At 40.7% G+C, this 26175-nt stretch overlaps 1 protein-coding gene across 1 annotated transcript in view; it reads right to left on the reverse strand.

Annotated features, from left to right (window-relative positions):
- The window catches only part of MTHFD1 (methylenetetrahydrofolate dehydrogenase, cyclohydrolase and formyltetrahydrofolate synthetase 1), a 40807-nt gene that overhangs the window by 4835 nt on the left and 9797 nt on the right, over positions 1 to 26175 (reverse strand). Inside the window, exons 3-25 of the mRNA XM_013183082.3 lie at positions 26017 to 26076; positions 25263 to 25316; positions 24761 to 24897; positions 24543 to 24643; positions 24072 to 24208; positions 22568 to 22679; positions 18293 to 18420; positions 17554 to 17651; positions 16704 to 16877; positions 16045 to 16181; positions 15711 to 15757; positions 13556 to 13663; positions 13392 to 13466; positions 11184 to 11286; positions 9912 to 9988; positions 8812 to 8952; positions 5766 to 5834; positions 5123 to 5234; positions 4782 to 4921; positions 4319 to 4360; positions 3177 to 3277; positions 2186 to 2363; positions 974 to 1081 (exon numbers count right to left, since the gene is read on the reverse strand). Of these exons, the coding sequence (XP_013038536.2) occupies positions 974 to 1081; positions 2186 to 2363; positions 3177 to 3277; positions 4319 to 4360; positions 4782 to 4921; positions 5123 to 5234; positions 5766 to 5834; positions 8812 to 8952; positions 9912 to 9988; positions 11184 to 11286; positions 13392 to 13466; positions 13556 to 13663; positions 15711 to 15757; positions 16045 to 16181; positions 16704 to 16877; positions 17554 to 17651; positions 18293 to 18420; positions 22568 to 22679; positions 24072 to 24208; positions 24543 to 24643; positions 24761 to 24897; positions 25263 to 25316; positions 26017 to 26076 (2439 nt within the window). The remainder of the gene's footprint in view (positions 1 to 973; positions 1082 to 2185; positions 2364 to 3176; positions 3278 to 4318; positions 4361 to 4781; positions 4922 to 5122; positions 5235 to 5765; positions 5835 to 8811; positions 8953 to 9911; positions 9989 to 11183; positions 11287 to 13391; positions 13467 to 13555; positions 13664 to 15710; positions 15758 to 16044; positions 16182 to 16703; positions 16878 to 17553; positions 17652 to 18292; positions 18421 to 22567; positions 22680 to 24071; positions 24209 to 24542; positions 24644 to 24760; positions 24898 to 25262; positions 25317 to 26016; positions 26077 to 26175) is intronic.

The raw sequence follows: 26175 nt of genomic DNA on the forward strand, positions 1-26175 counted from the left end.
CTCCCTCCCCAGTATTAAGGGAAGAGCAGCCAACTGAGGAAAAGGTTAATGGTATGGAAGCGGTAGATATCTTGATATCTGGCTTACTTTCTACTCTCATCCCAAAGTGTTAGTTTAAACAGCTCAGAACTAAAGCTCTTGCTCAGCTGAGGTTGGTTAATTAGAAATGTCTGATCAATATAATTGCACATTGTGAGGAAGTAGCAATTACACAGCTATGGTATTTCAATAGAATTGTAAAGGAATGTACAAGAGATACAAAAGCAAGAACCTATGTACACCAGTATTTAAAGGACTCCAAAAGCAAAATTATCCAAGCACACTGTAAACAAAGCATGGCTTGTTCTCAACATTGCTCTTCTCTTCAAAGCCCTTTACAGATGCAGCCCTTCACTAATGCAGAACCTATCTGAAAAGCTGGTAAATTCGTAAGAATACCATGCTAAAGAAGAAAACCAATAAGACAACTAGAAAGCATCTAATCAACAACCAGACGCCAGGTTCTAAATTTATAAAAGTAGTCATGTTTTCACAAGAAGTATTATATCAGTTGTGGAACTCTTCCCCCAATACAGCTGGGGCTGCCAAAAAGGTATACATGTTCAAAAACAGTTCAGACAACTCAGTGGGACATGACAAAATAAATAAATCAAATCAGAGACTGTTTAGAACCAGTCTGAGCATTTGTAGTTCCCTAATTCCCAAATTGCTGAAGGATTGGAAAGTAAAGATCACTGAATTCTCCCACCCATCACACAGTATTAGGGACATATGGCTGGGCCAGAGGAGTTGTGTTTCTTCCTTCTCACACCACCTTCTCATACTCTTTTGCCATAGCAGTATTCAACAAGTCCTGGGCAAGGACACGTTTTGAGTGATGATTCCCTTTATACAGAGTTTGAACACCACTGTTCAATACAACCATTTTAAATGAAAAGCATCACTGGGTAGCAGATGACACGGAAAAACTAACCTGCTTAGTGTACAAGGTGACTTTCTCCTGTGCCTCTGGAAGTAGCTCAATGTCACTTGCCCCATAGATCTGCTGTGCAATAAGTCTGATCTTATCTATAACAGGGAGCTGGAAAAAAGACAGGTAAGTCAGCATGGCCCAGCTACACAGAGCCATAACATCACAGCAGCTTCACAATCCTTCATGTATGTTGCGCTCATCTGCAGCTACAGGAGGTATTCCCATTTGCTGTAAAACAAAGCTAAACAATAATTTAAGGGGATTCAAAACAAGTTTCATTTATCTTGTTGCAGCTCTTGTTAGGAGGACAAAACTAATTTACTACGGTCAGAAACAAAAGATACACATCAATTTCTTATGAGTTGTGCTTACATGTTAATTACCACCCCCTGCAAGAGACATCGGTATTTGCTCTCAAGTTTAAGTCAAAAAGCAGACAAAAATAATTTGAGGGAATACAAATTAACTGTTAAATAAAAGCACAAATAAATCAGGTTAAAGAAGAAAAATTGAAAGCATCTGTTTTAGAAGCTGAAATAGACACAATGACATAACTGTACCTCGTTAGGTACCTCATTAGGTGCCTCAATAGGCGCTTGCTATTAAAGGAGATTTTAGGCCATAACCTAGGAAATAACAGTGACTTCATTACCTCCAAGTCATTTGCCAAATTTGCTTAAGTACAAAGTCATTAGAAACACACACACACACACACACTTCCACCCAACCTGTAGTGTGACTCCATAAACCTCATTTGCAGAGAAAGAAACAAGTTAAAAAAGGATCTTCTGTTCCACAGCCTCTTGTATTCTCATCCTGAGCACCAGGTGCACCCAGAAACTCTCCAGTAAGGTAGCAAGTGTGTTCAGGCTTGTTCCAGTCCATGCTCTGACAGGAATGCATGTCTCAGATCATGAAATAAACTTCCCCCTAACCTGGAACGTGGCTGTCACATTAGAAACCATCTCTAGCCAGGTCACAGCAGCATCTTTCAGCGTCAGAAATAAACTATATGTCACTTAGTAATCAAAAGAACAAGAACTGACAAACTGGGTCTTTGAGACTGGTGGAATAAAGGTTGTATTCTAAAAACAAGTTTCTTCTCAGTTTCTCAGAGCAGACTTTCAGGTAACTTTCAGCCACCTAAGCTAGTGAAACCAGCTAATCTCCACCTTATAAACAAAGTACCTCCGTAATAGCGCAAGCTCTTACCTCCACATTATAGAGGAATCTGAAGTTGCTGGGTGTCTGTGATGCTCTCTGAACAGCCTGGGCCAGTGCAACAGCTCCTTTACCTCCCTCTGCCCAGTGAGTGCACTCGACAGCATCAAACGCTCCTGCTTCCTTTGCCAGTTGTACTACAAGGGCCAGTTCAGCCTTTGTATCTGTTCTGTAAGGAGAAAAGTCTGTGTATTTGTACCAGAATGTATGCACAGTAAATGAATAGCTTGTTCTATTTCTCATTCTTGTCAACAAGAATCAAACTCTGCCCAGAGAAATCACAGGATGCATCCACCCATCAGGGAGCCATTTTTACTGAGGGGTTATCCACAGGAAGCCTTCTCCACCTTAGTGAAGGAAGTTACTCCACAGAGGAACAGACAGCAACAAGTAGGCCTGAACTACATGCAGAAAGCCAAGACAACTGACAGCCATTTCTGGATTTTCTGCTTATATCAGCAATGCAATTCCCATTTTCAGAAGCAAACTCAAAAAGGCATTAGCACACCAGTTCTGAACCCTTCTGCTCTTATGAGGGAAGACCACACAGATTCTGTTTCCTCTGCAGTACAACGCGCAGAGCCCTAAATGCTTCCTGGCATGGCACAATTATTCTATGCAGCAGACCACTGAACACAGTGGGGTTTACAGCGCAGGCACTTCATCATCTATTACGAACTTATATATTAAGGATATTCTATATCCTCACAGATACCTTTTGTCCACAGTAATTTGGCCACTTTTTTGTAAATGATGGCAGATAAGTCACTGATCATAAGATCTTAAGCTAAATTTAACTAGTGAGTGCACGTGAAATGAGTGAGCAGAGCTCCTCTATTTATTCAGCATCTTCAAGCAATGCAAAATGTTATTTTCTGCAAACAAAACCTGGACAATACTGAAGAGAGTTTGCATTCAACATAGCATATAAAGCATCACCATTTTATTCCCATGCATCAATTCCAGTCCCTGGATCACTTACTTGAAAGCATTGACAGCCACTACTACTGGGACACCAAACATCCGAGCGTTTTGGATTTGTTTGCTTAGGTTACTACAACCTTTTGCCAACAGCTGAAGATTCTGTAAAGAATACAGCAAGCAGAAAGTGCATTTTATGAGGGGCAGTGAAACCTTTGCCCCAAATCCACTACATCCACAGCTCATGATGAAAGTGTCAGAAAGGGAATGAAACCACCACGGCAAATTTTCAGAGCTGCTTTCTGAACACTCTGGACTAGTACATGATCTCAAATGGAATGCTAGAAAAGGATTGACTGTTTCTAATGATTGCTGGTTTCAACTGCCAAGTCAAGGTAGGAGAAATTACCTTTTATCACTTTTTGTTATTCTTAAGTCAATACCTATGACTATTAATTCCTCACAGTAAAGTCTCATCTTCGTCTGTGGCACATTCCTCTTTAATTATTAAATATCATTAGCAGTGAATTTCACGACATTTGTTTGAAGTTTGTGGTAACAGCTTTCAGTTTACACACATTTGTTTCACAGCATCAGAGATTATTAATGGAAATCCAGACATTTCATCCCTTCCTATCATTTTAAGGAATAATCCCTACAGAAGCTCTAGAAGTTAAAAAGCTGAAGCCATATAAAGGGAGCCAGACCAATTATCTAAGTACACACAACCTTTCAAGGCACGAGGATAGAAGCATAGACTTTAGTTCATTTTCCTTGCTGCTTTCAAAGGAAGGTCAGAAGGGGAATAAAAACTGCTGCTGCTGCTAAGAAGAGAGTAATTAGACAAGCACTCTGAATATTTTCAGAGACAATATTTCAGCCAAGCAATTACTCTAATACTGAGAGGGTCAGGGGACACTCAGCAGACATTACTATGAAAAATTGAGCACACAGACAATTGTGGGAGCTCAGGAGAAACAGAAGGCTCTGGCTAGGTCAAGTACAATAAATGCTTGAAAGAGCAGAGCCAAAGTAACATCATTATAAAAAAAAAAAAAAGGACATTATAGCTTGTGTGAGGAAGCATTTCCCTGGCAGCTAAAGAATTGACACAGACTAGCTATCCAGGCACGCACTGCATGACAATATTGTGTAATGACTGCAAATAGGTGGTCAACTGTCACAACAGCTAAAGAAGGTTACCTCTTCCGTGTACTCCTTTGGTAAAGGTACCCCTGCAGTGACCTAGGGAAGAAAAAGAAGAGGGTACCCCATAAGATTTTTATTCATGATGGCAATATGTACTTGATTCTTCTACAACTGCATCAAGATACAACACTCTACTTCAAGCTTATTTTCTTTCTAAGAAAAAAGAAATGGAAAAAAAATGGAAGCTGCACTCACAATGTAACAAATTAAAGACTGTGATAATATCACTAGTGGCCTGGCATATTTAATTAGGACAATAAAATAAGCAGCTATGTATCTGTAACATACTACAAAGAAGCAGATTACAAGTAGCAGGGACATATGGATTCCCTTTACAACAGATCTCAGCAGATCTCAAGATAATTACAAGCAGATCAAACTGTACAGGGCTTCAAGTGACTGGACAGGAACAAGTAAGAGCTTCTCAGGCCTAAGTGAAACCTTGTCTGGTACTTACTGCAGGCCCTCCTCCATGCATTTTCAGAGCTCGGACAGTAGCAACCAACACCACCACATTAGGCCGGAGACCAGAGTAACGGCACTTAATATTAAAGAATTTCTCCATTCCTATGTCTGCACCAAATCCTGCTTCTGTAACTAGAGCAGAAGAAAAAACAAAAGGAAAAAAAAAAAGAGGAAGCTCGTGAAAGGTTGCTGGGTAGAGAAATCAGTGCTCTGATTATAGAAATCAGAAGCTTCTTCTAAGACAAAAAAACAACAAAGACAGTCATGATAAAAAAAGCAGATCCTTCCCTGCAAAACCAACAAAACAACAAGAAAAACATACCATACACTTACCAACAAAACCCTCTTTACCCACAAGCTTCAGTGCTATTTTGTCTGCCAACACTGAAGAATTTCCATGTGCAATATTGGCAAAAGGTCCAGCATGAACAAACACTGGTGTTCCCTAGAAAATGGAGGGTGGGATAGGGGAATGGCAGGGAGAGAGAGAGATAAAATCAGAAGGTAAAATTTAGCAAATCTGTAGCTTTTCAAGAGCTAAGTACTACAGTATTTGAAGTTAAAGAAATTCATTCTTAAAAGACAGATCTTAAAGCCCTCCGATCAAACATTCATTATCATTACTAAAGAAAGATTACAGATTATAATAATCTTCAGAAGTGGAGATATTAACCCACTTAGGAAAAGGATGGCTAAATCCCAGCAACTCTTTCCCATTCTCCTGCGCTCATGCTATCTAGATTTTCAAAACATTTTCTGACACTGGAGTCAACAAAAGAGACACAGTGAAGTTTAGTGCATTTCTTCAGTGTCATCACACACGCCAGTGGCATACAGACACTAGTCCTGAATCTTTGATAGGAAACCATGATAAACCTCCAGCTCTAAGCAGAGTAAGTCCATGCTGACTGTGATAAATGAACCAAACCAGTAGCTCTTTTGTGAACACACACAGAGCAAATCACCTGTGGCTCACCTCTAGTGTCTGCATGAGATTTGGTTTAATAGCATCTTTCATCAAGACAGCCAGAGCACCAGTCACTCCCTAAAAGGAAAAAAAAGAGCTATCAGTTTCCAGATGTAGAGAGACATCGAGACAGTTCCTAGGCAGTTTCAAGACTCTGTTTTTATCCCGGTGAGCTTTCAGGAGCAGAACCAGCAGTTGCTCCAGATGTAACTAACATTACTCAGGACAGGGCAGAATAATGCCTTTTACATCCTTGTAAAAGGATTTCTGCTGGGTGCAGCCTCTTGGTTTTGACCTTGTTTGGCCAACTTGCTCTGTGGTGCAGGCTTAAAAAACAACTGCTGTTTCAGCAGGTTAGTAAACAATAGTAACTCTTAGGTATGTATAGTTTATTGCACCCCATCCAGTAGAACAAAGCAGGGAGAGTTTTTCAAGACAAATTTCATACATGATAAAATAATGATAAAATACTGCACCGCATTCTTCACCCCAATACCTCAACTATAGCATTGTTGTCTTTCTTTTGCAGTACCTAAAGACGTGTAAAATTTACGCATGTCAACGTTCTTGGGTTTTACAGGTAGAATCACGTTGGATATTTTCCCCCTCACTTCAGCAGCTATGCTCTACATAATGGCCTGAATGTGTCCCTAACTAGCTGCTACATCCTGGCCAACTCCCTCGCACAGATATAACTTTTAAAGTGAAGCCCTTTGTGAAAAAAGATCAAGCTGGCATCAAACAGTGGCAAACAGCAGAGTCCATGTTCCTTCTGAGGTGCAGCTGTGTGCCCTGCTGCAGTTCTGCTTCCTGCAAAGTGAACACTTGTGACTTCACATGTGTTCCAGGAAGAAGAAAATAATGGTTTGGTCCACCTTGTAACGGCCAGAGTCCAGTGAAAACTGAACTCGTTGTCACCCAGCTTTTGCTAAAGTAACTAGAATTATTATCATGGCTACTGTACCAAACATTCAGAGCAGTTACGAAAACCTTGAACCATTATTTCCTTTTCTTCCCTTTTAATTTCAATTGGATTGCAGCATTCAATTATATGATTTTTTTTATAAGACATTCACTGCTTTGTTTCATTATTTCAGTCTTGCCACATGAAAGCTTAGTTAACATTTAACGGATAAGCTTTAAACTTCAGTCATCTCCAGAATAATGAAAGCTACAGAGCAAGATTTCCATGACATTTCAGGCCTGTGTCAGTCAGCAGTGCTTCAATACATCCCTATCTCTAAAAACCAGTAGTCAGTTTTTGATTCCACATTTCTTCTCAGTTCCTTTGAGCTTCCTGGTAATGCACCCATGACATTGGTTATACTACAGCAGAAGGATGTGGACATCTTATTGTGCCAGTCTGGTCTCTGCAATCACCATGTTTCTGCCTGCACGAGGAGCACGTAACACACTCCTAACCACGCAAGCCAATGGCCACCATCTGCACAAATGTGTAAAACTTGAGAACCTGTTTGACACATCTGATATCATCCTCCACTTCGCAGTTGCAACAAACAAAATTAATTAGGTTCAAAACAAACAAACAAACAAACCCTATCTTGAGATGAAAAGACTCTTATCACCTAGACTCCACATAAAACTCACAAAGCAATTCCCTGCCCAAGTTCCATCTGCCTCCATTGATTGGCAGCAAAAGAAACTTTTGTTTTGAAGAACAGGGGTTAACTCAGGTGTTTAATGTTAAAACTTGGCAGCACATTAGCAACAGGAACTAAAATCTCAAAACTGCCTATAGAACTTTGGCACATGCCCTTCCTCATGCCCAACAAACGTCTCACATCAAGATACTTAGAGATAAATAGTTCCCAGACCAACCCTTTTCCCGCAGGGCCAGAGTCAGGACACACTGATAATCTACTGCTTCCCAGACTTATCGTAGGATGAACGCAGAACAAAAAAATAAAAAAATCACTCAACCAAGCAAAACTATCTCCCCAAACTCACAGACAGCAAGAGCTGGCTAAGCCTTAGTGCTGTGTTCCACCTTTGCTGGAAACAGAGACCAGGATACCCACCCTGTGGAGTCTTCTGTCACACAGGAAAAGTTTATTCAAAAAATGCAAGACAAACATTAACACTGCACCATGTTAATTTGTAGAGCTCTTTTTGAGTCATCTGCATAGCAGGTTGTGAAAAAAATCTACTATACAGGACAGCAGTAAGACCAGTATCATGTCTCTGCAGACTAGAGCAACAGTCCTGAACCTGTTCTGCCTTGAGGCCAAGTGGCAGGGCACAGTTCATATACAGAACTCAATTCCCCTCCTCTCCTTCTCCAGACAGAGTTGCCATCTCCAAAGCACTTACTGGAACAAGTGTCTGGGGCACAGGCTAATCCCTGAACCATGCTGAAGCACTGTCTGGTAGAGTTCCAGCTGACAGACTCCATAAAAACACCAAGAACTGCGCTAATAATTATTGTATGGACTGTTGCAAGACAGTATTGCAGCTTGCGATTGTTTTACGTACTGGTAACAAACATCACCAGTGTTATATTCAGCATTTTGTTCAGTGGAAATATGGAATTTGTGCCCCTAACCAAAGACTGCTTTATGGAGACCTTGCACTTATTTGCAACAAGGTCAGCTTTTATAGCATTCACAGTCTCCCAGCACAAGACATTTCATCATCTGTAATTAAATTTGCACCAGGCTTTGATCCTGCTTAATGTTTTCCTCGCTCCAGGGAGCCTGAGAAACAGGATGGCCAGCAGGATGCATTTTGAATTCTTCCCATTTCGAAATATGCTTTTTATCTAGAAGCCACCATGTATTCCTCCCTTAATCCTATGGTGCTAGCTTCAATTTGACATGCAGTACATCACATGTATCACTTTGTACATCACTTTGTCCCTGCCCAGAACACGTGTACACACAGTCTCTGGGTTAGGAGTTAGCCACACTGAAATAAAAAAACTTCAGTAACTCCAGAGGCCAAAAGTCCTTCCTGCACAGAATCATCATTCTGCTTTTCAATCCAAGCACTTTCAGAAGTGCTAAGAGATAGCATTTAAAGACTGTGACTCTCTTACAAGGTCATCTGTTGTAACTGGTTCTCCTCTCTTGCTGGAAGCTACTACCATTCTGCCCAGTCGCCTTTTCATGTCATCCAAGCTATCAGAGAGTGCTAGAACTGCCATGATTTCACTGCTCACTGTGATGTCAAACTGAGCCTGCAAGAGATGAATAAAGAACATGAATTCATCAAGATTCCCTAGCAGAAAAAAGGCCAGTCATCTCCATTATAATAAAAAACAAATACAAACATATATACATAAGAATAATTTAAAGTATTACTTTCAGAACATACTTAAATCATAAAATTATTTAAATTGACAATTTTAAACCTTTTTTTCCCTGCAAAATAAAGTTAAAACTACTTATTCCACTGCTATTATATGACTCTCTCCTGGCACATAAACTAGTGATTCATGTAAGAACACTTACACAGAATATATTTTAGAAGACTGAGCTTACTAACTCATCTAGCCATCACTAAACAGTACAGCACATGACAAAAAAAAAAAAAAGAAAAAACCAAGCCCAACAACAACAAAAACCTAACTGATTCTATAGGAAATGGAGGGTAGAATTCATATCCATCTGACATAACACAGATACCTCCGTTGAAGCTAGGCACCCTAGAGACCTTTTCAAGTAAATAGAAAAAGGGTTTTCTGGACACAACTCATTTGAACTATTAATTTGACAGTTATTAAAGGATGAGAGAAATCACAGTCCCAACTGACCATTTTTCTATGTTGATTATACAACGAATCCAGACAACAAGCTTGTATACTGTGCTGGGTTTTGGACAGATGCATCCCAATCAAAGCATGTTTAGCGGCTAAGATTAGCAATCTCCAGGCATTGTATTTGCAGGGAGCATTTGTGTACCACTGTAACTATGCCACAGTCATCTCAGTTCAGGAAAGGGCTGAAGGGAACAGATAGCAAAAAGTCCCTTCAACCAAGCAGTTCAATTCACTACCAATACAAAGCTTAGTTTTATTTTCTCCTTAACAAGATATTGGTGTAACAAAAAAAAAAACATCTGGAGTTACAGAAATTTGCTTTGGGATCATATTTTTCAAAGTACTTTTTAAAAGATGCAAGAAAGGAGAATAATTACCGTTCGTGAAAAGCCTTTTTCTGTTGGAGACTGTCCAATAGTGATTTTCCTGAGGAACCTGTCATTCGTATCCAGTACTGTGAGGATGCAGAGAGAAGGATGAGAAGTCACACTGCAAGCCATAAGTCACAGTTATAGTTTGTAAGAGACAAACACTCAGCTAGATCAGCATGAAGAGAGGATGGCAGTTTGGAAAACCATCTTCTCCTACAGAATGACAAGCACTAATAATCAGCACGATTCTTCTCCAAGACACAAATGCAATGCTGTTAAGATGGACTACAGTCACATGCAGATTCTGCACTGCGTTCAGAGGGAGTCTACCTACCTGTGTGTGCATTAACCACAAGTCCAAAGCCTCTCTGAAAAGCAGAGTTGCTAGCATAATTCCAATTGCTTTTTCAAATTTTCATTGCTTTTTCACCATTAGTTAAAATGAAATCAGAAAATTACTACAGCCAAAAGGAAATAAAATTATCATTTTATAAGTTTAAGGACAAAATGGTCAGAATCTACCATCTAATGAGAACAGTTCCATAGAGACCCACTAGCTCAAATTATCTTCGGAACACAAACTATCAAATACCAGCTTAAACTTGCTGTTTCTTACTAGTTGCTTGAAAAATTCTAAGTATTTTATAAAATATTTCCCATGAGGCAGACTAATTTAGCTCCATTATAGGATATGAAGCAAATTTTGGAGAATACATTTCACATTGTATTTTCATAAAAGGAAAAAAAAAGCAATCCTCATGGGACCTAAATAAAATTTTTCCTTATCTGAAATTCCTTTTGTTAACACAGCCAGACCAGAGACTGATCTTACTTTAGGTATCTTTAAAAACCTTTTAAAAATCTGGCATTTATTTTCTGTCATTTCCCAACAGAGCAAGTGGGCAGATTAAAATTGAGTTTAATTCCAGAACAGTACCCTCTCCTGCTCACAATGCTTTCTCAGATAGTCAGGTAAAAAGACTGTTGGCTACAGTTGCTGAACTCAAAACTCTCAGTGACCAACAAAAGCACAAGCACAAACTTGCACCAATTAGTGAGGTCTACTCCGAATCCACAAAGATTAGGATTTAAGCCCCTGTGTCAGACCCTGTAGAAATGGGATCTCAGCTGCACGCACTTATCCCACCAAACACTCAGCAGAGGCCAGCCCTGCTGTCCTTCCCATCTTCCCAGGAAAACAGTTCCTGCTACACTTGCAAACCTCTTTTTTAAGAAGGTTTGTTTTTTACTAACTCTTCCATTTAATGGCTCTTGTACCTCTTTGCCATGTTATGGTGGCCGGGTCAATGTCCAATCTCACAAATAAGTTCACTTCTTCCTTTGTCAAAGCAGTAGGATCAGTTTTGTTAATGCCCAATTTCTGTGGAAGGAAAGGACACATAAGAGAAAAAAAAACTATAATGAAAAGATTCAGGGAAATGAACATTTCACTAGAGCAATTAGCCTTTGCCAGCAGCACATGCATATTCAGAAATAAGGAGGAGATGTCCTACTGGTGTCCCTTTTCCTAAGTCCCACAACATAAAGTGATCTGTATCAGCGTGCACCTGGAAGCAGAGCTTGCTGCTTGCTAACTTGTAAAGGGCAATGCAGAAAACAGAGCTCATCAGGGCAGGTTGTCACAAAGTTTTGTGTAAGGCATCTACGGAAATCGTTAAGAATGAAAGCTCTGCAGTTTCTTACACGCCTTGTTCTAACCGTTAGTCTCACATGCTTACAGCCATTTCTCATTAGTTTGACTAGGGTCACTGCACACAGCCATACGTATTTAAAGACACTGCTTTCAGCATGCTGGTTAAGCAGCACAAAGGAGGAATTAAACAATTCAGTCACAAGGCTGTCAGCATCCCAGAAAGCTGATCTTGAACATACTGGGAGGATGGGCAGTTTGCCAAGTTGCTTAATTGAGAGAAGAATTATCTCAAGAAGCCCGATATGAGTGCAAGCTTAGAAATGAGGAAAAGGATTGAGCTGATTTATGAACAAGCTTTTTTTTTTTTTTTTTTTTTTTAAATTAACTAGACAGCTAAGTCCTATTTTCTCCAGGAGAACAGCAGGGAAGAAGAAAGTCTGTTCTCTCCCTCTTCAAGCATAGCATTAAAAACAAACAAACAAAAAACAACAAACCCCACCATACCATCAAAAAGATTCGCTTTTTGAGTATTAGCATCCCTTCTACATCTCAACAGTTAATAACCAGAGGGGTGCTTAGGGTAGAGTTCCCTTGCAGTCCATCAAGAACACCAAGCAATATGACAAAGCTGCTTTGCCTGGCAGTGGAAGTAAACCGCACATTCTCTGACGGTTGAGACATTATAGCCAATTAATAAATTAGAGTTTCAGCTTCCTAAGTAGTCTACTGGTCCTGACCTCCCTATGGGCAACTGATTGAGCATGAATATTGGACAATCAGGTTTGCGCTCGGAATAAGCTTAGCAGAGCCCAGCCTGTTTTCATAGCCAGAAGGTCCAAGCGCAATGGAAAAACTATTCCCGTTAATCCTAATTTTTGAAGAGGCCAAGGACACATGTTGGTATAAGTTTATTTCTGTGGACTGGAGGAGCTGTGATCTCCTCAGGGTCTGAGACTCAATGACAGGTGCACTCATTTAACTGGGAATTCTTTTCTTGGGGGAGAAGAGAAGTAAAGGATGTAGGGGACAGGCATTTTTTTCCCTTCTCTCCTGTTTGCTGAATCAGGCTAGGACAAAAAATTCACTACCTTCTCTTTTTGCTGAATTTTGTAAGTTGTCTTTTTTGTGCTGCATTATCTATATAGCTGTCACATACAACTTATTCATCTTTAGCTTTCACTGGCTGTGACAGACAAAGATTGGTTCTGGTCTTAAACTACATTAAGGACACTAAATTGACACTATTAATAAAGGGCACTAGTCCGCTTGTCTCCTCCCACTGCGTTACTCACACAGCACATAATAGATTTACATCAATGGTTCTTCCCCTTGGAGCTTCAACTCATTGTTATCTGTGCTGTAAGACAGACTGCCGCACTTTTGTACACTTTGTGTAAAAAACAAATGCTAGTAGAATGATCTTATCATCGGTTGGTTGGCCTAGTCAGCCTCTTATCTCAACTGACAAGTGATAGGACACAAAGAAACGGTCTCAAGTTGTGCCAGAAGAGGTTTACATCGGATATTAGGAAGAATTTCTTTATGGAGAGGGTGGTTAAGCACTGGAATGGGTTGCCCAGGGAAGTGATAGAGTCCCCATCCCTTGAGGTATTTAAGAGATGTCTGGACATGGCACTAAGAGACGTGGTTTAATGATTGGACTTGGTAAGTCATGCTGATGGTTGGACTTCATGACCTTGAAGGTCTTTTCCAATCTAGGTGATTCTATGACCTACAGTGCAACATGAGTAGTTTTGTTAGCTAGCTCTGCATATATAAAGGAGGAGCAAGTGGAACAGAACCAGAAACCAATGTGAAACCAGTGAACTTACCTGTAACCTTCGGATTTGAATCTCTGAGAACTTCCTAACACCATTGACGGAAGGCACCAAACGGTTATAGAGAGCCTTGAAGAATGAAACATGTAGTTAGTACTGCTGGCATACCTACAACATCCTGGCCAGAGTGGGTTGGGCATGGTAAGAAAGGATCCTACCTGGTCATTCTGAGTTAGCTCATGGAATATACGTGTGTCCACAGCAGCAGCGACCAGGTTGTTTGCTGCAGTAATAGCATGGATGTCGCCAGTGAGGTGAAGGTTAAACTAGAGGACAGAAAACATATCGGTTACCTCATCCTGCTGCAATTTTCATATATTTCAATACATTGTAGACAGATGGAAAGAGACATATTAATAGCAATGTTAAAGTGGGTGAGGGTGGAGGGGGAAGAGATTGCTCAGAGCGGTATGTGGAAGAGAGGAAAGAATTTCTCTGAAACAGAAAAATGCCTCCCCCACATTTATGTCATTTTACAAACTTCCAGAACAAAGCTTCCAAATAAGATTTTTGCATGAGAACAGTTCTGCCAGGCTCCTTGATACCTGAGAACAGCATGGTACGGCGCATCTGCATTACTCCTTCTTTCACCTTCCTTTTGACCCACTCACATTATTTGCACGTTCCACACATTAGCTGAAGTTCTGGCTGCTCCCACAGAGGTATCTGAACTAAATTCAAACTAGCAACCTTATGTGGCGCTATCAGTAGAGCTGTGACTGCACAGAGCTCTGCATAAGCTAACCACTCACACAGAGTATCGTAGGCAGGACTTGTAGACCACGTACTACAGTGACAACGCTAGTAGTTTTCTCGGTTCTATCTCATTAAACGATAATTTGAGTGGGTTTGTCTATGTGAGTTTTCTTGCTGCACTGGAGCTATACTGACAAAAGATTTTGGATATATAGCTTACTTGATGAACTTGCATTAGGGCAGGGAAGGGAAGAGTGTCGTTAAAACAATCCGTTTCCTCTGTAGCAGTGCAGCACAGGAGGAAGATGAAAAAAGGACATTAGAAAAAGTGATATGACAGAAGCCTTTATGATACCACTTTGCTGGAGCCTTGCTGCTGTGGTCTTATAAACCAAACAGCAAAAAAAACAGAATGGAGCCAGTCACACAGTGATCATAGATCCTAATAAGGAAATGCTAATTGTTCTCATTCTACTTGTATGCAACAAGCAGCAATTATTACCACCTCAGTTCTACAGTCCTCATTTAAAAGTTATTTGCTTGCTAATCATTTCCTGGGATGAAAGCTGCACGCAGAAACATCGAATGGTGCATCAAGGTCATTACTACGTCTACTGACTCCAGGTACTTGTATTTTCTAAGACATGCATTGATAAATTAAAACACTCCCAAAAGACTACAGTGTGTTTTTCTACCATGTGGGTCATACTGAGAGTCCTTTCAACCACTTTGTTTCAAGACTGGGGCTGCTTCCCACTGCTACACACACTGAAGTCTTTTAGCTCATCTTATTAACGCTCCCATACAGGAGGAGATTATTTTTCCTGTCACATCTATCATTCACACATGTTCTTGGCACCTGAGTAAGTCAATCTTCTGCCTCCTTAACAATTTTTTTTAAGATCTTTTATGGACTTGCTGCATCAGTTGGAACAAACAGCCCTTTTGATCTTTTCTGTTTTTCCTCCTGAAATTACCGTTTCGATCTGTAGTGCACAAAAGTAAGATTCTACATGCAATTACAGGAGAGTTGGAGGAAGCATGAGAGCACGTGCTACACGTGCCTTTCAGTTCCCTGCCCCCAGACACGGGATTTTACTCGTTGCCAAGTCACATCAGAAATACACTGCAGTGTCAGTCACCCACAGGCTGAGGTCTTGGCATTATTGATTCCCATTTTCCCTTTTCACGTTAGTAATCCAAAACACAAGTACACCAAAATAGCTCACAGAAGGAGTCAGTGACCACTGTTGCTGAGAGAACTATTGAATATGCTTCCAAAACGTATTAGGTCATTATAATCTTAATTTCAGCACTAGGAAAAAGAGGCACTGGATGTACTTTGCTCAAGGGTACGCAGCAATTCAGAAGTAGAAGAGGGGAGGGAACAGAGGAACTGGGAATTCTCAGTTCTGTAAAATTCCTTGACCATGCAAATGCCCTTCTGAAACAACAAAAGAAGTGAGTTTTCTAAAAAAGCTTTGCTGAAATCAAACGCTCATTCTTGGAGTGATACACTGGGCCATAAACAAAAAAGATTTCATAAGTTATCTGACTGCAGTGTCTCTTCAAGGTCTGTAAGCTATATGTGCAATGAAGTTTTGTACAAAAAATTACCTCTTCCATGGGAATAACTTGAGAATAGCCACCACCTGCAGCTCCACCTACAGAGAAACAGACAAATCATGCAAATAAAGGTCTCCCTAGCCCAGAGTGATAATGCATGTATTTGCTTAATGACTCTAAGAAGGCAGCTACTGTTGAGCAGCTTAGTTAATATCCCAGCACAGCACTTGAGAATAACACTGAAAAACTTACTCAAGGTTTTTCTTCAAGAAAGAAATGCAATCCTAACTGGGAATTATGTAAAACTACAATGTAGCAGAATAAAAATCTTCAAATGCCATCTTTCCCCCTTTAGACTACCTGCAATCAATAGAACAGCACATACCCTTTATACCGAAGGTTGGCCCTTGAGAGGGCTGCCGAACACAGGCAAAGACGTTCTGATGAAGGTGTGCTCCTAAGGCTTGAACAAGACCTATGGTGGTGGTGCTTTTCCCCTCTCCAAGTGGTGTGGGAGTTATCCTGCAGTGACAAAGCACAACAGACACAATGAAACCCTTGTAGTAGTTGAGCCTCAAAACACTTACAGTGATAAAACAGGTACCCAGTGACGCAGCTAATGCCGATCAAATTCTGGATTGTTTCACACTTTAGCTAATCTTCAGCAACTGACAACAGGAATAAGATTGGCAAGTTACCACATAGCTGCCCAAGACCTTCCTCAGAAGCATCTTGCAGGTTACTGTTGAAAGCAAGCAGCTACACTAGAACACCGTGATCCAGTCTGCCCCTCATTAACCTGACCTGCAGAGCAAAACAATGCACCTCCAAGAGAAAAAGGCTAAACCACGTTCCCACTATTTGCTAGAAGAGGTAATTCTAGTTCCCAAATCACTGGATTGTCACAGTGTGATTTGCTAAAACCCAGAGCACTCCGTACAGTCAACTTATGGAAAGACAACACAACGACAAGCCAGGCTAACAAAATTTCTTTTTATCTTGACACCACGTAAGTGATGCCTCTTCAGCTAAGGAAATACCTACCCAGTAACAACGACGTATTTGCCATCTGGCTGGTTCTTCAGCCGTTTCAGAGCTGACAGTTGAACTTTGGCTTTAGTTTGGCCATAGAGTTCCATCTCATCAGGGAGCAGGCCAACTTCTTTTGCAACTTGATCAATGGGCTTGGGTATGCAAGATCGCGATATTTCAATATCACTTAAAGAAAGAGAGCAAGATCAGTTTATAAATATCACAGACTTCTCACAAATTCCCTGTTTCTGGCAGCATGACTCAAAAGCATCTGATCTACGTTTTAAAAGGCAAGCTTCAATGTTTTTTAGTTAAATGAATCAATTCTACCAATATTGGCTATATTAGAATACACACATCTTCAGAGGATAACAATAAAATTAAAGATAATACAAACAAACAAAAAACACCAAAGCATGTCTTTCTATAAATACTGGGTAAGACTCCATTATGGTATTCTCTGTATTTTCAACTGCTCCTTGTGGGCTCTACATCAAGAACTTCTACTTTAAGGTGCTAAGTTTTTGCCAAGTCAGATAGAAAAATTTCCAAAATATAAGTGTCTTTCTACTTGCCGAATCAGCAACTACCTAGACTCACCCAAAGTATCTCTGGAAAACCATGTTTATGCCCTAATATTATAAGAATGACCCGAGCCTACATTTCAATATACATCACAGCACCACTGAAGGTTAGCTCTCCTTCCTTGGGGAGATCTCACATTGCTTTCTCACTAGATCTCTCCAAACTTAACCCCAGCTACAATCTGCAAAGTTGTATGCTCTACGTTATATAAAACTTGGGAATAGAAGTGAATACTACACTGCACGAACACTCCCAGTGGCTTCATTGGGGGCATTACCTTGGAACAGGCATCTTCAGGGTAAGCTGGTTATATTGGATGTTCCATTTTCCAGGCTGGAACTTCTCCAGAAAACGTTGTGCACTCTCCACTGTACTCTAAATTGAGAATGAGAATGCATTGTAGCGACAACCACTGCATGAACTTTGTTGGTTAACAGAGACTCAAAGGCTTTCCCCTCCCCTCTACCTCAGTTTGGGATTAATCAACAAAGTGCTTTGATTAAAAACATGGCTAACACTCCAGAATGAGATTTTGTTTGGAATTTTCTTAAAAGGAATACAGATAGATATTTATCTGTCTATATCTAGATATAGTACAGTCCAGTGAAGATGTTATTTTTATATATTTATAATACCTTCTACTCCAGCTTCCTTTAAAAAAAATAAACAACGAAGGAGCTGTTTTATACTGTTACTCTGCTCCTCTTTATCCCATCATTGTGTGAACAGTTTTAGAACTATACCCAGAGCTTTGTAAGACAAGCTAATTTCTCACTGTTTTGAGAGGCCACAGTTAAAAAAAATATATATATATATATTAAAAAATTGTTCTTCTGTCCTAACATTTCATTCGAGGCCACCTTCTTCCTCAGTTTGCAAATCCTAACTAGACCTCTGTAAGAGCAAGAAAGAACCACCAATTGCTTTTGGTAGCGTGCTGATGATCAGCAGCAACATACCCAAAGGCAAATACAGAGGAGATGGGCTGAGAGATGTCTCTCTCTCTGTCCACATACCTGCATTAACATGGCCACAGTCATAGGCCCAACGCCACCAGGAACTGGGGTGATGTAGGAAGCTTTTTCTTTCGCTGTATTGTACGCCACATCTCCTACAACTCTTTTTCCACTGGCCTTTGTGCTGTCTGGAGATTCAATGAAAAATTAAGTTACACAGATCACACGTCACCAAAACAACAGAAAAGGCAGCACCGACTGAAGCTGAAGCCCTTTCCTTTGCTGGAGTAACCAAAACAGATGCTGAGTACCTAGGAAGCTGCAAAATAAAGCAACGCCACAAGATGAAGCATACTTCACTCGCAGCATCAGGGCTGATACACTACGTATTCTCATTAAGTGCCGTCTATCCTCAGCCAGACAGATCAGTCTCCCTTTCCTTGAAGGTGCAAGTATTTTCTCAATGGCATGTGCCCCACAGGGCAGTCTGAAGACCCCAAAACAAACGCTGCTTCTGGCAGCAGGGGTAACAAAGCATACACCTAGTCTTACATCTGTGCAAGTATAACACACAGCTGGAACATACAAAATAGATGTCACCTGAACCATCCTCTCACAAATCCTACTGTATTGCTCTTAAGGTATAGTACAGCTTCCAATTTGAAGGAGATATGAAACAATGATCTAGAAGATGCAACAGGGCTGTCTTGTTCCAAAACCCCAGATTTACAGTTGCTTCATTCCACTTTGGAAGAAATCTAGGCCTTTCTATTGATAAAATTTATCTACCTTTGCGGAAACTGAAAACAGAAAATGCTGGGCTTTTCAATTACCTACTGCCATTTTCATGATGTACTGGTACTGGTAAATACTGCAGTTCATAGATACCAGACTTGTCAAAACAAACCTCACAGGTGGCTTAAGAGAGTTCTAGCAGAATAACCTCCTTTCTGGCAAAAATTTACTATCTCCTGCTGTACTACATGACCTTTAAGATCACCGGTAAGGAGAGAAAAGACAAAATGCATTAGCAAACTAGCAGAGCCATTTAAGGAACTCACCAATTACAGACATGGCTTATAAAAAAAAGCAAATTTAAGTTTATCCTGGAATAGCAGATCTTCATTTCATGTATAAGGCCCTAGGCAACTTTAAGCAGTGTGAAAAAATGTATGATAGATTTTAATATTGTTATGCTAAAACATTATCTTGTATACAGTAAGTATATGTTTGTACAGAACATAATCAATAACTTTAATGTACATTTGATGAGGGGGAGAAGTGTAAAAGAAACCAAACTCATGAACAGCTGATAATGGTAGAACTAAAGAGGGAAGAAAAGCAGCTCCTGCCAACACTAATGTCTAGCTGCACTGGTACTGACAATTAGCAGTTTAGATGTTTTTCTGCTGCATTTATGTTTCAAGCAACACTTCTTTTTCCTAAAATTCAAAGCTCGACTATCACAGCTGTTAACATTGTTTCTACAGCAACTGTCAGCTTTGCTGCCCAAGCTGCAGACCAATCTGGCCTTCCAGCCCAGACAGTAGTTTTAATTAAGTTTGCAAAAGGCAAATAGTATAATTACATTTTCCTCCAAGGATTCCAAGCAGCCTTACCAACCACCCCAGCCAGGAAGACTCCAGGCCTCAAAATGAAGAAAACAAGCGATGAAACATGTGACTCCAAACACAAACAGCCTGATCTGTTACACAGACACAGCAATGAGCACAAGCCAAATAACCCCCAGTCCTTGCCCCTGCGTCCACACCTCATGCCAAGTGCTGCTGAGCACAACTTAGAGGCTACTGAATTACCTTGAAAATACCCTTTTGAAGGCAAGCTCATACACAGCACTTTCTGCTTCTCCCTGTTAATTTTACCTTCTTAATATTCATCATTCTGCTTTTAAAGAAATAGTTACAGAAAACATCAGTGACACTATAACCATTCCCAGTGCCTGTCTCTTCTTTGGTACAGTAGGTTTTCTAGCCAGCTGGAACATATGAGAAACAACATCCAAGGACTCGGAGATCCAAGAAATGAAGGACATACCTACACATATGTAATGAACAGCTATGATGATGCAGCAGTAGGGAGAGAAATACAAATACGATACAGTCTGGAAAGGGAATAAGACACTTGTCTGCTCTAGTAAAGGTTTCAGGCAATCCTCTCTTCCTCGCTCTTTACCCAGAGACTCAGAAGAAATTCTGTTCAACTGCAACACAAATGCAAAAACAGATGCGCCCAAATTATCCAAGGTGGGAGCCTTGGGAGCACACAGGCCAGGCTCCATTCAAAAAGGAGGTTGTAGCGAGGTGGGGATTGGTCTGTTCTCCCACATGCCTGGTGACAGGACGAGGGGGAATGGGCGAAAGTTGCGCCAGGGGAGGTTTAGGTTGGATATTAGGAAAAACTTCTTTACTGAAAGGGTTGTTAGGCATTGGAATGGGCTGCCCAGGGACGTGGTTGAGTCACCATCCCTGGAGGTCTTTAAGAGACGTTTAGATGTAGAGCTTAGTGATATGGTTTAGTGGAGGACTTGTTAGTGTTAGGTCAGAGGTTGGACTAGATGATCTTGGAGGTCTCTTCCAACCTAGATGGTTCTGTGATTCTGTGAAAAGCACAACAGCTACATTCTCATGGTGCTACACAGCTATAACACTTCTGGATCCAACTTTGCAAGTCTGCATGAAGCTACTTGTACTGACATGCCAAATCATATTGGGATTTGCCCCTACAGATGCAAAATATAGGCACATCCGGAGATTTCCTTTTCCTTCAGCTACTATCACATCTACACCTAGCAGGCACCTAGCTGTGTGCACTTAAAGCTCCAGGAAGATGTATGACAACTGTGGCAGAGTGCTCAAAGTACCATCACAGCTAACACTAATACTCTATCTGGACAGCAGTGTAGCTGCTGGCAACCCAGCTTCTCTTCTTTTTGTAGCATTGCAATTCCCACAATACTGCCACTGGTTTTCCAAGATTCATCTGAAATTTTTTTCCACAACCTATCAGAAATGAAGGAGGAGATAGAAAAAAATCTCAGCAGCTTTAGAAAGCCACAGAGAAGTCTGTGGTACACATCATTTTGAAATTGACAATTTCCGTGGTACTCTATCAAGCCTTGTCCACTGAGCCTTACACAACACCTTAAATAAACTGGCATAAAACTCTGAGTAGGCTGGCTGTACAAGAAACTCAGACCTCAGTGCACTGCCCAAGGTAGATGATTTGCAAAGAAACTGGGATGTGTCCACAGAGACGCAGTTTACGTCAGGCCTGAGAAAAAAAAAAAGGCCATACTATCATATGTCACAAAACACACCGGTAGTTTTATTCGTAACATGTTAGTGGGGGAGAGTCCACACTGCTCTGCTTCATGCGTATCAGCAGTGACCCTGTGTTTTTTTGGCAAGTTGCCTAAGTTTGGGTAGCTTGGCACAAATACTTCATCAAACAAACAGCAACAGCACAGAGGTTTTTTTAATTTTAATTAGACTGCGGATTAATGTTTTTAAATGCAACTCAATGTCATCTTTGAGGAACAAGATCGTTGAGCAGAAATTTCTTTACATTCCTTTAAATAATGGCAACAAAGTGACTGATTAATTATGAAAATTACCGTTTAAAAACCCTGTGGGTGTAGCACAGAGATAGTTGGATGGTGACTAATTTTCCATATCATTGAATATCTGCAATTTGGATTTTTAAAATGAGGTGAAAACAGAAATTGCCAGACTGCCTGTTCCTCAGCTGTTTGACACCCTACCTCAAAATCCATTACATTCAAGCACTTTGTTCTGTGCCAGAGCCACTGTCACCAATACTCTTGCAGAAACTGCTTTGTTTCAAGACAAGAAGCCTAAGAAGTTAGATGTTGTGATTCCACAAATCCACAGCTACTTTAAGAGATTGCTTGCCATTTACGTATTTCAAACAGAACAGCTTAATGAGACCTAACTGCAAACTAATGACAGCAAAACTCCGCACTCAAGAGTGACAACAGCAGCAGGATTTCACTGTGTAGTTGTGGCAAATTACATGGATATTCTGTTGTAATACTGCATAGACCTCCTCTTTTCTCTACAGATAATCAGCCTCATTGATGGAAGAAACGAAACTGCCACTGATCTGTTTCAGGGCAGTATTTCAGAGCAACCCTTGTTTTGTTCTGGCATCTTGGGGGGTTGCCATCATTACCTAAGATAGACTTCAAAGAAAAAGAAGTCCATATGGACTAGAAACACCAAGGAAACTGTATCCATGTACTTACATAGCAACATATACAAATAAATCCCCAGTCTTTATACATTACCCACGCACCTGGCACGTGGTTAATTCCGCAGTCTATTACGATCGCACCAGGTTTGATCCATTCACCTTTTACCATTTCAGCTTTACCAGCTGCAACCACCAGGATATCAGCTTTACCAACCTATAAAAAAAAATCCAAACAAACAACTTCATGTCACACCAGCAGTAGAGAAAGGCAGAGCTGCTTCAACAGCAATTTAAATCAGCTCCAATTGCAGTGAAATTGTGTGCTCACCCATTGCCACTGGAGGAATGTGAGGGCATCATTAGTGATGACAGGTAGCTAACGGTTCCTTGGCAAGGACAAATTCCCACAGCCAGAAATTACAGCCTATTTTCACACTCCTACCCTGAACTGTTGCTAGTCAACACGTCACAACCTCCACTGAACTCTTCCATGATTCCCAAGTGGATCATATACGATACTTTTAGATGAAAAACCTTCTGCATACTCTTATCTCCCTTCCTTCAAACTTCCCTGCATATTGAGCTGCTCTTCTCAGTACTAGAAATACACCCAACACCCATCAGACAGCTGCCAAGAACAACCCCTACGCACAACGGTAAGCTGTAATTCATTTGTGGCAGCACTGTCTTGTGTTTTTTATGTCCAGGCCTGTGTAACAAGCCACTCAGGGGGAAGTTGATTATAATTCAGCACTAGTATTTGTTCAGGCAGTACTCAACAAGTTTGAAAGATCTGGTCACAAATCTGCTACTAGAAACTCGGACTAAAGTTCTTGTCACGTCTCGTGCTGCTTCATTCACGTCAGCTGAGGAAGCTGCTATCCCTTGGAATTTTTTCTTTTCATTTTAAAGGGTGATAAGCTATTTTTAAGATTTCATTAAGAATTAGCACTTCAGTTGTTAATCAAACTAACAACAGTCGTACTGAACAGCAACTTTATGAAGCACTGCAGTGTTTCTGATCTTGCATTTGAGTTACACTCAAATACACCTACCCCCTTTCCAGCTTTGATACTTGCCTACATAGCCTGGCAGTGTTGATTGCTCAACAAAATTCAAGTAGGTGGCAGCACAGCAACACACTATTCCTGTCACTCTCACTGCTAAAGAAAAAAATGGCACCAACTCCCAGTCATAGAAAATAGACTGGAACAAAAACCTGGAGAAAAGAAAGTTGGTCTAGCATTCCCCAGCCATTAAAATGAAAGACCACTGGGCCTTTCTGGGAAAACAAAAACAAAAACAAAAACATATATTGTCTTGCAGGCCACTGCTTGGAGAGCAGGAAAGGAATATGAAATTCTCACTACTTGCCCAAACAAAACAAAATTAATAATGTTATTGTTTTAATCATAACCCTCCAATTAAGGACCCTATACAAGCAGAAGAATTCATGCAACCATCCAACGAACAGGACTGGGAAACCATTTCAGATGGAACAACAACCCAGACCCATTGATCTACACAACGTCAGGCAGAAATGTGCAGCTGGTAGCACTGACTTGCAGCAGATAACTACAACCACATGCATCCATCCTTTCCTTACCTCCTCAGCCAGTGTTGAGGTCTTTGAATGGCAAGTGGTTACTGTTGCATGATTCCAGAGCAGTAGGTCATGCATAGGAGCACCAACAATCTTACTGCGACCAATCACTACAGCTCTTTTCCCTGCAACCTGGATGCCTGCACCACAGGAAGTTAGAAGAAAATAAAATCAGGCCATTGTGCATCCAAACACAAACTAATTCAAAGGGCTCTGGAGTCTTTTGATCAGTTTAAGTCTTGACACTATTTCAGGATACTATTTTTCTTCTGGGTCATGTATGGTAGGGAACTGGAGAGTTGGAAGGGAGGGAGGAAAGATGAATCACTTTAAAACTAGCTCTTCTTCGATCTGAGGAGGCAGAGATGAAACATGGCAACACAACAGAAGTTTCAGTGCGAGACAGCCTCACAGCATGCAGTTTTGCCTCTCATTGAAGATTAGTGCACTAATGAATAATGGAAACCCCTTTACCTGTCTGACTGATGAGTTCCATGCATCCCTTTGGTGTACAGGGAATAAAGCAGTCTCCAAGGTCTCCTCTGGAGAGTTTCCCAGCATTGACGCTACTCAAGCTGTATATTGAAAGAATAAAGGCCAAGTAAGATTCTCAGACTCATAACCACCAGTCAAAAGAAAGAGGTTTCATTCTGGAGTAGCTGTCATGTTCTCCAGGGGTGATGTCAGCTTACCCATCTACATCCTTCTCAGGTGCAACAGCATTGGTTATTTTTTCTGTATTGATGGGTTTATCAGAGTCAAGTGGCAGCTGCACTATAAAGCCATGAATTGCAGGGTCTCCATTCAAAGAGGTGATGCACTTGAGGACCTACATGTAAAGACCAAAAACCTAATGGCCGATAAACTGAAGCAAGCCTCATGTAAGGAAAAAACACAACCCTATCTAGATTAAAAGACGCAAACAACATACTTTGTTTTTCCATACAGGTGTATGAATGACTCATAGTTTTTATTTTGAGAAACATACCTGCTAAATTTCTAAATTTTATGCAGTTTTATTTTTTTTTAGTTTTATTTTTAAAATAAAAAAATCTCAGCAGATTCGTTTCCAGTTCTGTTTTTCAAGAGTTAGTAGCTACAGAAAAGCAGACTTTTTTATAAACCATGATAGCAAAGATAATTTCATCCCTTTAGCTCAATTTCAAAATTATATGATTTTTCTATACTACTTACCTCAGCTTCTGTTGCTGTGTTTGGCAGTTTTATGTGATTGGCGCTGATCCCAATCTGCAAATGAGAATACCCAGAAATTATCTGATTTCTGAAATGACACCAGAGATCGATCTGGCTGTTCTCTCAATCCAGCTCACCCTCATCTGCATTCTGTCACGCTTTCCAGGTCTATCTCCTTTTATTTGGAAATACCATCAATGAAAGAGAAGATGAAAGATTAGTGCTTTGCCCGTTTAGACTGATCCATATTTCGACTGTCCTGTTCACCTTTTAACACGAACAACATCATCTTGGCTTGACAGCACACTGCTGTGAAATGCCAGCAAAGACGCCCGCTGTCCCCTAGGAGAACAGGGACTCCTAACATTCCCAGCCCTGCTGTAGCACGTTGTGTACCTCGTGGTGACAGATGCCGATGCGTGCCTGCAGTTGCCTTACAAGACACTGAGAGAAGGTCAGCACATGGCCACCGGTCAGCAAAGACAGAACGTCAGACACATGTAATCTAGGAGCTGATTTCACAAAAGGTAGCACCAACCCACATTATTGCTATGGGGTACTCCAAACAGCTGTCAGATTACACATCTCTATTGCTTGCGTGTATCAAGGAATTCAGGCTAGCACTGGTTTCTCCAATACAGGCAGAACTTAGCTATTTGACTCAAATCTGTAATTTCACATTCAGATTGGACCTACTGTAGGAATACAATATTGAAAAAAAAAATCAACCACCAAAAAACAGTTTGGGCATTACCTCAGCAGCAGCTTTCAGCTTCATATTAATGTAGAGGTTCGAATCATCCCGATTTCCAACCTAAAGTCAAAAAGACAGTTGAGTCACTCTGCAGAGTAGAGACCCAGTAACAGACTGAGAAGGGCTTAACCTTTAGCTTCCTAGAGCTATACCAAGGAG

Source organism: Anser cygnoides, chromosome 5 (genome assembly GCF_040182565.1).
Source record: "Anser cygnoides isolate HZ-2024a breed goose chromosome 5, Taihu_goose_T2T_genome, whole genome shotgun sequence".
Classification (NCBI taxonomy): domain Eukaryota; kingdom Metazoa; phylum Chordata; class Aves; order Anseriformes; family Anatidae; genus Anser; species Anser cygnoides.